At 40.2% G+C, this 10,895-nt stretch overlaps 2 protein-coding genes across 10 annotated transcripts in view; both read right to left on the minus strand.

Moving 5' to 3' along the window:
• chd9 (chromodomain helicase DNA binding protein 9) overlaps positions 1–2,786 on the minus strand; it is a 68,739-nt gene extending 65,953 nt beyond the window's left edge. For 3 of the 8 annotated variants that reach the window (XM_040132719.1, XM_040132709.1, XM_040132659.1), the window contains exon 1: positions 1,668–1,916. Coding sequence is in view for 1 of the 8 variants with exons in the window: in XM_040132728.1 (XP_039988662.1) it covers positions 1,668–1,826 (159 nt within the window). In the remaining 7 variants the exon portion in view is untranslated. Of the gene's footprint in view, positions 1–1,182; positions 1,605–1,641; positions 1,948–2,493 lie in introns of those variants that run through there. The other 5 variants (XM_040132667.1, XM_040132695.1, XM_040132677.1 and 2 more) reach the window with 5 other exon arrangements.
• Positions 2,787–3,672: 886 nt separating this feature from the next.
• On the minus strand, positions 3,673–10,676 carry LOC120795782 (akt interacting protein). Of its 2 annotated transcripts, none has more exons than XM_040137936.1 (10): positions 10,491–10,676; positions 9,620–9,741; positions 7,899–8,110; positions 7,565–7,629; positions 7,191–7,291; positions 6,690–6,778; positions 6,159–6,257; positions 5,456–5,563; positions 5,274–5,334; positions 3,673–5,093 (listed from the first exon to the last, which is right to left on the minus strand). In XM_040137936.1, the coding sequence occupies exons 2-10, from the start codon at positions 9,665–9,667 to the stop codon at positions 4,986–4,988; spliced, it is 891 nt and encodes a 296-aa protein (XP_039993870.1). In that variant the 5' UTR covers positions 9,668–9,741; positions 10,491–10,676; the 3' UTR covers positions 3,673–4,985. The 2 variants fall into 2 exon arrangements, with proteins under 2 accessions (XP_039993870.1, XP_039993881.1); XM_040137947.1 differs by having other exon boundaries at positions 10,584–10,674.
• Positions 10,677–10,895: the final 219 nt, after the last annotated feature.

The following is a 10,895-nucleotide window of genomic DNA, read 5'->3' on the forward strand; positions in this document are numbered from 1 at the left end:
TGAGTAAGTTCACAAAGTCTATGTGATATAATTCATGGTTTTTAGTCTCTCATAATTTGTCAAACGTGGTAGTTTAGGTGTCATATCACATATCTTATAAGTCAAGGTGCACATGTGTTTTGTACACTAGCTAAACTGTTATTAGACTGTTGAGAATCATTTGCACTGTAAGTCATTTTTAGTGTTGTACAGGTAGAATATTAAACAATAATAAATATAAATATCTTGTTCCTACCAGAAGTTCTCTGTGGAGGACCAAGGCCCAAGCACTGTGCTTGATACTTAATTCACACCTGACACCAACTAATTCAATTTGCAGCACTAAATTTTATTTCCAGCAGTGTGTTAAATTAATTTAAATTATTAAAAACATGAAGCCACAATGAAATTTAAATCATAAACTGAACAAAGAAAGTTAGAAAAATGCTCTGGTTTACTGCAATGTCACTGCACACAGTTCCTGCTAGAGCTCCCTGTCATGCAAACAGATATGTACCATATACATTATCACTCGCCCAACCAACAACCCTCAACAGGTCTTATTAAAAATCTGTCCTCACAGGCATGAAGCCATTCCTGTTCTCAGTTAGGGTTGTGCTTCCAGTTTCAGGTTCACTCCAGTGCTTTGTTTACTATCCTGTTTATTGGGGAATCATGTGACCGAACTAAAATGTCACATTCCCACTTGTCTATTCATAGGAAACATAATGATGATTCGTCTCACACTCTGTCAACAAGCAAAATGGTAGGCATGTGAAATCAGTGCCTGAGAAGAAACAGACAATACTACTCAATGAAGAATTAAGAGGAAAATGTGCATTATGGCCACGTCTGAGCAATTTAAGAACAACACTCAAGTGAGAATAACAACATCTCTAACTCTAGCAAGGGGTTTTAAAGTACCTAAAGAGTTTTTTTTTTATGTTACTGAAGATGTAAGTGATGTGCACTAATCAATTTGGCTGACACTTTTGGGGTTTGTGCCAAACAACTGGCAATGCATGAAGTAACACAAAAAAACGTGATGAAAATGGAGGCAAAACGCAGTATGTTCCCTATGAAAACCGGAGTGTAATGTGTTGGAAAAAAAAAAAAAAAAAAAACACGATTCTATCATCTTTGCCATGTGCCCTGAAATCAATGCAGCATATTCCTGAGCCTGCTAGCCAAGCCACTGCTAACCTATAAACACCCTCATCTGGTCCGAAAGCACACACCAGTCCCCTCAGCCTCTGTCGACTTCCAGCTGTTTCCTTCATTATCGTGACGCTGTAAGCACCATCCAGGCACGTGCAACTCGGGCCTAATATCAACAAGAACTGTGGTGCAAAACTGTCCCGAGGTCGCCATTGAAGCCTGGGCCCGATGTCATACAAATGGCCACTTCTGCGCACCTCAGTCGAGCAGCATCGAGCCAACCAGTAGTAGCGAAAAGAACGTGGGATTTGCGTCGATATTACCTGAAGATTAAAATGCGAAAAGTTAGCCACGTTTGGGATCAAAAGTAAGTGTTGCTGTGACTGAGAGCGCATTCCAGTCAGTACTCGAGACTCTACAAATGTTTTAATTGTTACAATGGTACCATGTAACACTCGGCGACACGTTCGCCGCGTCCTGAAATTTTTTGATAAGGATTCCTACTTTCGTGAAACAGACACCGGGCTCACCACCGAAGTCAGCAGCATCCTTTTCCTTCTTCGCCCAGCGATGGCTTCAACTCCTGCGAGCCCGGTGTTTTGTAAGCCAACGACGCGGCAATGTGTTGCGCCACTTGAGGCACAACTGCTCGCCACAAGTGGAAAACAACAAGAATGCCGCTGGCACATTTGATTTTACATTTAAAATGTTAGCCCCGGGTTGCTGAGACGAGTCACATGTACCCCTGGCCCAACCTCCACTCTGGAAGCCACAGGATTCAAAAGGTGTCGTGACGCTTCCTCACTGGGGGGGGCGGAGGAGGAGGAGGAGGAGGCCGCCGCCGCCGCCGCCGGAGATGGACGAAGAGGTCGACAGTGATGGTGTCCGTGATAATACGACTAGTTTGTTATCCCCGACCGACTTCCGTTTTCATTCCTTATAAAGCTGCTGACGTACTGGCCCTGCCAACAGTTACCGCGTCCACATTAAAGAAGGGTGCTAACTGAGCCCCGGCTGGTCGCTGTCAGTTCAGGACCACCATGGCCGAGAAAACCGCGGAGGTCTACTTTGGAGCCACGCACGTTTTCATTTACCCGGCAAAACTGCGAGGAAGTGTGATGGCATCTGCTGTTTTAGATGCCAAATTACGGAAAACTAATACGGACAAGTTTGGCAGGATAAGTCTTATTTCAACCGGGAAGATACACACTCAGCGAGGCGGTGTGTCATCAGACAGCTGAGGCGAGCCCCACTGACTGACTGTCAGAAATTTGACAGCTTCTAGCCTGAATGAAAGAGAACCCACCGGCTCCAAAACATTTTTCAATAATGGTCGAAAGACGCGTTATTTCTTACCTGAAACGAAACCCTAAAGCGCAACTCCGGGCGTCAAATGTAGAGAGAGTGTGTTATCGGCGAAGTTGTGACTGTGTTGTTAGTTGTACTCCTGCTGGCGACCACGGCGCAGCGACTCTACCGCTGGTGCTGACGTGACTGTGATAACACCGCATTTGCATGTTAGTGAGCTCCCCTGTGATTGGACCGCCGGCAATTTGCCACAACGTCGCCCTTCAGCGTAAAATTGAAAACCGGCCCCCACGGCATTAGTCATTTTGGTACGGCGCCGGCCCCGGTGAGCGCCGGAGAGCGGCTGGTTATATCAAGTGTTCATTTGTAAAGTCCCTATGTTGACAAGAGTGCATAAGATGGCCGCGTTCGGGCCAGAGCCAATCCGGAGAGGTTTTACTTTCGCACATGGAGCGATGTCTCTTCTCAACGCAAACATGACAGCCAGTGGGAGCGCTGCTCTCCATTGTGGGTACATACCGACCTCTGGTGGCTGACCGAGCGACACTACTGCCTTGAGTTAGCTTGTTCCAATTTTGACTACGTAACCGCCGTCCTCAATATAGTTTTCATAGAGATTTTATGAAATTCCTGACACTTTTAATCGCCTAAGGCACACGTATAATAAATCTACTATGTCCTAATTTTGCCATTGACCCTAGGTACGTAGCAAAGGCTCTTCGGGGTCTGTTCCTGGTCTCCATTTTGCAATCAATATTCCCCTAATAGAAAATGAACCAGTGATCGAGATGTAATGTTATTCTGTCACATCAGTGTTGGATAATGTGGAATCTCGGTGAACATAACTAGTGACTAGCAGTGTGCAGATAGTGTTAGAGGGACACTTTATTACTACCTACTGTATAGTGACCCTATACTAATGCAGTCCTAACTTGACAGAGATCAGAGAAGATTTGAGTCAACTGCCCAGGATCTGTTAAGTATTCAGTATCTGACTTGGGGACAATTTGTAACCGAGCAATCATGAACAAGGAGTTCAAAAACAGAGATGTGAAAACTTACACTGAATCCGTTCTATTTTCAAAAGGTCTTCACATAATACGTGCTCTGCTTCAGGCATTACTGGTGTTTCAAATCAGTAGAACAATTTATGGCAAATCCAAGCGTGAAAACAAAAATACAAAGTATAACTTGACTTTTTTTTTTTAATTTTTATTGATTTCAGAGAAAAATGTCACCTATGCAGTAATGTCTATCACAAACTTGTGCAGAAATGGTTCCAGGTAGAACACATTAAAACTCAAGTTTGAACATGCCAACAGCTCGAATGGTGGTGTGTGAAGTACAGAAATTTGTTATGTACTTGCCTTTGATAGCAGCTATAAATAGATCTAACACGTTTCAGCACCATATCTGATTCTACTAGTCATTTACAAGTGAGGTTCCCACACTGTTAAAAAACATCACTTTTTCCACATCCTTAGTTGAATAATATTGAAAGTGGCTGGGCATTATTACTATCAATTAATCCAGAGCCTGCTACAGGTGAGGATGTTGCATATAAAGTGACTTTGGTCTGGCACAACAGAAAAGGGGTGTTCTTGTAGCTGGATTAAACTCCAAACTAAATCTTATCAAAATACATATGTTTGTTTTAAACTTATATTGGAATCCTACAGTAACTTCTTTGACTTGTGAAGTAAAGACCTGTAAGGGTGCTTAAGTAATATTTGGAAAGAAGCATTAATGCAGACATGTCTCTCTAAGTCAAACCTTAGCACAGCATCAATTATTTACACTTCAAACCTTTAATAACCAATAGCCAAAGGTACATAAAACATTCAAAATGATTTAAAATGAGACAAAATAAAATACATGAACTTATTTAGCATCTCATTTAAAATAATAATTGCCTGCTCTGCTTTATATATATTAGGAACTATGTAAGACAATAGAAGACAGAGAGTAGAATTAAAAAGAAATCATTGTCCAATAAGAAACAAATGTAAAACATATCATGCCAACCTAATTGGGTCTAGGTAGGGGTAATTAGGATGTTGTTTCATTCACACAGGTGTGACTGACAACATTCCAAGTTTGACAAACAAACAGTCCTGAGCCAGTTTCAACAAGTGGTACAGATCATGTAGTCCACTATACTTACCTAATGAAGGCAAATTGCTTTGCTCATACTTTTCAGCTCCTTTTGGGACAGCATGTTACCACCTAGCCCAACATGTGCATGGATCCAAAAATCTAAATGAGTAAGCTCTTTGATTGCATCACAGCCTAAATGATGTTGCTGAGACATCCATTTGTCATCGTCGATTTACATGATATAAACTTTGTTTCCTTGTTCTAAAGCTGTTTGAGGAGATGCCTAAAAAGCTTTTAAAGCTGAGCAATAGCATGGAGATTTAATATAAAGTTCTCCCAACTGTTTCAAGGATCCAGTTCACATAAACAGCTGAGGCAAGCCAGTGGCGTGGCATCCGATGCTTGTGCCTCCCTCTAGTGGCCACTGCAGCGACAGTGCAGGTTCAGCTCTGGGGAGGACTGTCATCTTTACTGAAAGGCTGCGTTGATCCAGGCTTCACCCAAGACAGCCCTGACACCTGCATTCCCTTGTGGTGATCCTCAGGCCGTCTCTAGGGCAACAAGGCAAATTAGGAGTTACACAACAGGAACAGCTCAACCAATTAAGGTGCTCATAGCTCACACTCTAGTTTGACCAAACCCTTTGGGTTTTAATCTGAGGAGAACTGCAGTAGATTGCACTTTACTGCTCAAATACACAGTCTGAGATGTTAAACTTTTTTAACACTTACTTTGTATGTGAACATCCGCTCTTTTGCTTCCTCATGAACACCTGGGTTCCATGGAGAAAAGCTGTATCCAATGGATAAGAGTGGCAAAGAGTTTCATCACAGAGATACATATGCACATACAGAATTACAAGGTGTGTTTTTTTTAGTGTGGCGTAGGATGTTAATGGGGACAGTTTACCAACCTTATTGCGTAGGGATCATCTATCTTCGGCTGGTCAAAAAGATGACTGTTGCATAGTTTCACACTATCCACTACTTTGCTTTTGAACAACTGCACATCCTTTTCATATCTGAAAAGGAAAAAAAATAGTAATGTGTCCTATGGCAAATCAATGACCAAATTAATTGTTCTTTTTCCTTAGACCTTTTCTCTGCTTTATTAAAGCCATGTCCACCCTCATAATGAATTTAGAATACACCATTATGAATAGGCCTTCTTTAAAGCTTTCACAGCAGACACATTGACTTTAGCAAGAAAAGCTCAGGTGTAATTGATAACATTAATAATGGCTGAATTTAAATTACAAGGGCCAGTTCTAGGATTCTACTATTGTGTATGCTGGCTCATAGACAGTTCCTGCTACAAGTCAAAATGTCTGCCCTAGAAAGCTGTATTTCATAGAAATACTCCATGTTCTAACTGACAACTTTTTCGATTTTTTGTATTCTAATTCTATGTAGCCTTAAAAATACATCCAAATACATAGTTCTTGAACAAAGATAAAATAAACTACTGCTCCGTACAATCAAATTCCATTATCAAAGACTTGATAATGTAAGTTTCTGTTCCAATTGTAAAAATCTTTTTCAAATTTTTCAGAAAAATAAAATGCTTCATTACTTACACTAGGATTTAAAAAAAAAAAAAAAAAAAAAGCCACTTACAGCACAGCAGCCTCTGGGTTGAGTGGTTCCGTGGTATTGATCTTGTAGAAAATTGTACGTGCATACATCAGGACTTGCCAGATGTGGTTGTGATTTCGTCTACAGGAACACAACATGGGGAGGTTGGCAATATTATTAAACCTTTTTGCCAGGAATGGGGTATGTACCTTGACCACTACTAAAAGTGAAAACCCCACCATCACAGAATTGTACTTAAGATTAGGTTCATATTCCAAGATACTCTCACTCTGATTTAAAAGCCATACAGAATGTTTTCTCTCAATTGTTCTTTAAAACAGACTTTCAGACTAAGTCTGTTTAGTCCAAAATCGACTTTGCACAGAATGTCCAGCTGAGTAAACAATCCAAGGGGAAGCACAACCAGGTGGGACTTGCTCAGGGTGCACAAAATTAATAATTTAGATTTCACTTAAGTTTTTTGCTTTCTGCTCCTGCAAACCACTTTATTTACTCGCCAATTTCTCCTAAATAGGAGAGTAAACAGCACAAGAATAAAATCAGAGAACATACCTCCATTTGGTGAAAGCTCTTCTCACATCAAGCTCTCCAGACACAGGGTCAACAAGAGGATGGAAGACTGGGATGTCAAATACTAATTTCTGAGATGAAAAACAAGGAAGAAATGGTTCAAGGTTTTTCCTTTCCTTTTTTTCCTAACAGTACTTTATGACTGTTCTAGAACACAAACCTTATTTTCTATTATCACAGTTCAAATTACACTTGTAGATGGCTCCCAAGATTACTACTCTGATCTTGAAAAACTCACAGCTTAAAATACAACGATGAACACATTTCCCTGCATGACAGTTCCAGATGTTTTAAGATATGCCTAATTTTCCTAGATCTTTGCAGACCCGGAAAAAAAATTCTTTTTGAATTTTCAAGGTCTTTTTTTATGTTGCAGAGATACTGGGGGGACACAAAATCTTTCTTCTACTAAATATATTCTACCAAATTTTTATTTGCCGTTAACAGTCCAAAAATTATATTGTCAAAAATTACACTACTCACAGGACACTCTCCATCCGGATAGTTATCTGGTATATACACAGTGAATTTGAAGACTCCATCCTGGTACAAGCCATGTCTGATGAATATGACCCCAAACCACACTAAACAGAGGGGACATGTTTGGTGTTTCAGAATGTTTCTTTTATGAACACAACTAAGAACTCATGATACACCAAGCATTATAAATATACAGAAATGTTACCAGTGACAGCACAGAGTTTGCTAGCAAAATTATATTTTCTGCAGAACATAGTTTATTGCACTCAATGTTGCAGTACATTCTGACATTGTTTACAAAATTTTAAATTTTAAATTAAGTTCTTTAAATTTAAGAATTTCAAAAGGAGTATGCGCTTCAAAGACAGGGTCCTTACTTAGTGCCGACTTGTAGGATGGTTGGACATAAATTCCAGGGAGCTTCTGCTTAATCACCAGTGTGCTGCAGTTCACATGGCAATAAGTTAGATCAATACAAACGTGAGGAAAACATGTATGCAACATATTTTATGCTTATGAAAATTGAATTAAAAGGGAAACTATGAGCCCAATCTGATACCAACTATGCCTTCTAGTTTTACTGGAAAATGCTAACCACATATTTAAAAAAATTAAAATTAAGTATAAACAAAGAACACAACACGACAAAATACAAAGGGATAAAAGCAAACCAACTTAACTTTCAATCCTCATAGTAGAACCAGTACTTACAATTCTGCCAGCAAAGAGTACTCCAGGTAAAAAGGGCCATAGGAGGCATGTGTGCCATTGGCTGACTGGGCTGGAGTGCCCGATGATGCAGGCTTGGTAATGGGGACTGCATTCTTCGGAATGGGCGGAAGCTGCTTTTTACCAAATGACAGTCGGGCTGGGCTGGCTCTCTGCTCCCCGTGCCCAACCTGTTCCTCGTTGTCAGGTCTCTGCTGTTTTGTATGAGAAATGTAACAGGAATCTCAACACATCATCCTCAAAAATTTCTACTTATGTGAAAAAGCAGACAGAGGGAAGGCCTGGATAGCCACATTAGAGAAGGCTGCTGTTTATGAGCCATTATGCACACTCGAGACTAAAGCAATTGCCTGGGGTAGTGACCATGTGCCGTGACCAACCTCTCAGGTTACACTGCCCATCTGTTTTGCAGCCATCCTGCCATTTAGGAAGGAGTGTCTAGACAAGAGCATGCACTCTCAAGCGCAGCTATCCTTGTATCTTACTGATGCTGCTGAGAACGATAAGAGTAGTTGGAGTACAGTGTCACTGTACACATCAAGCACACAGCAGTAAGATGCCAGGAATGCATCAGAAAGCCACAACGAATGTTGCTGACGACTATTACAAGTATGCCAGGAATGCATGCAGTGAATAGTGCATTAATACAACAGACCTAGCCTGCACATTCACTGAAGTCAGACTTGACTACAGAATGTTTTTGAAATGTTCCTCTGACTAGGAAGGAAAAAATTAAACTCACGTCCACGCTCAAAGTACAAAGCATCCTCCTTACCTCATCAGGGTTGCACCAACATGCTAAAATTTACCTTGCCCCTTTCCCTTTGTTGGCAGAAACTCAATCCGTTACTAGCTAACTGCACTAAACCACTTACACAAGTAATGCTTACTGGTATTCTAATCATCAAAGTTGACTGTTTTCAGCCATATACTTGTACTTTATTTGAAGAAAGTAGTCAATTTAAAAAGTGACTTTTTTTCTAATATGAGTAGTAGACCACACCCACAACTTGAGTAATGTTGCTGTGAAAATAATGAATAATGAAAACAATCCCAGGTTAGTGAGATTCCTAGGAAAATGAATACAAATACCAAGTTGTGAATGATGAGTACAGACACAACCACCATCATTTTTACAGATGGATCTGATTCTTTGTGAGAGAAAGTTACAGCTCCGTGGCATAAGTCAACAAGTATACTCTCAACTGGTTTTTCAGCATACATATAAACATTACACATGATGCCACAAGACCTTTGTGGAATCCTTCCTTCTGCAAATAAAATCAGCACACATATGATCTTCCCTTACCCTAACCATACAACTTGTTTAATTTTGGTGGACAATTAAAATTAGATGGGCACAATCGTCATGTACTGTACTTTAAAGCTGAGGCTGAATGTCTAGGCCATGTCATATACATGTTATTTACCATTACTAATTTGTAAAGACTTTAAAAAGAATCCCATGATCAGCACTGTAAAGCACATATGACTGCCATGTGCCTTAGATTTTAGAGAGCAGCTTCCAAAGACTAACATGTATTTTGTACACAATCATCTGATGCTAGCTTTAAACCATTGAAGACTCTGTTTACTATCAACTTTGATATCATATGCTTTCACCCACAGTGTTTAATGGGTGCTGATATTTTTTTCAGTTCTGCTGTTGCCAACACGTTGTAAATCAATGTGTTTAGCTTTACCTTACGACTTGTATTGCCAGACATGCTCCAGAAGGGGTTTAAGTTCATTACTCATTCAGAGGTTCAGATCGGTGTTCCTCTTTTTATGTAGGTCCCACGACAGGTGCTGTCCAGGCCATCCGCTACAATGATATTAAGAAAACACCTGAAACAAATGACTGTTTCACACAGAAAACACATACAGACAACTCGTACATATACACACAATCAAGCACTTAATGTTGATCTAATGTCATCTCGCTAGCACTACAGCTGTTTATATTTGCAGTTTGACTGTTGCCATTAAAATATCTCGGCATTAGGTGCTGACAGAGTACAAAGCGAGACACAAACAGCTAGTTAGATCTTGGATTATCTAAAATGAGGGATTGTTTGGGATAGCTTAGCCTCACGCTAATTTAGCTGTTTAATGAAGTATGGTAACGTTACCTGTTGTTTTGTTGTCGGCGTACAAAAAAATATTTTGTGTACCAATATGGACTGTCGTAAGGTAGTAGTAGAGACCTGTATTTTAATTTCAGTAAAATTATCTTCTAGTGTCGTGGCATTTCTCGTAGGATATCGAGTTATCGTGTCATTCGCCACAGCCTGGGGTTACAATGCTAAGTTAGCAAACGATATGTACCTACGTCAGGTAGTTAAAACTGATGTATTTTTTTCTGACAGCTGGAAATATGATCAAATACTCTCCCGAGATATAAGACTAATTACTGTTGATGTTCATACACTGACGCTGTCTTACCTGCTTCTTTGACTCACTTTATGATATCTGTAGCATTAGCTTAAGGAGCTATCTTTAGTGTTGCTAACAACTTGACTATCCGTGTAATTGTAGCCTTTGCACGTAAACAAGCTTAATGGTGTGTCTCACCTTATTTGCTAGAGTTCTGTAAATGTCCCTTTAACAGAGGTGTTAACGTGTCTCCCGGTATAATTTTCAGAGAAACTGTTCTCATCTGCTCACCATTCCTTCGGGTGTCATCCCGGCCACCTAGCTAACGTTGGCTAGCTAAATAATTTGACAGACACAGAAACCGGAGTTCAATCTAACTTAAATTAGGGGCGTTTCGATGTAGGAGTACGGTTTCTTATTGGTGTACGGGATAAGCGTCGTCGTAGTTGATTTGCTGGCGCTTCCGTCACGTAAAAGGGAAAGTGTACTGTACTGAGAAAAGGTAGCTTACGGAACCGTGGCCTGCTGTTGAACGAAGATAAGTACAGCGGCGCTGTCTGTGTATCGCAAAAAAAATAAATAAATAAATAAAATAAAATAATA

This window comes from Xiphias gladius, chromosome 1, assembly GCF_016859285.1.
Source record: "Xiphias gladius isolate SHS-SW01 ecotype Sanya breed wild chromosome 1, ASM1685928v1, whole genome shotgun sequence".
Lineage (NCBI taxonomy): Eukaryota > Metazoa > Chordata > Actinopteri > Istiophoriformes > Xiphiidae > Xiphias > Xiphias gladius.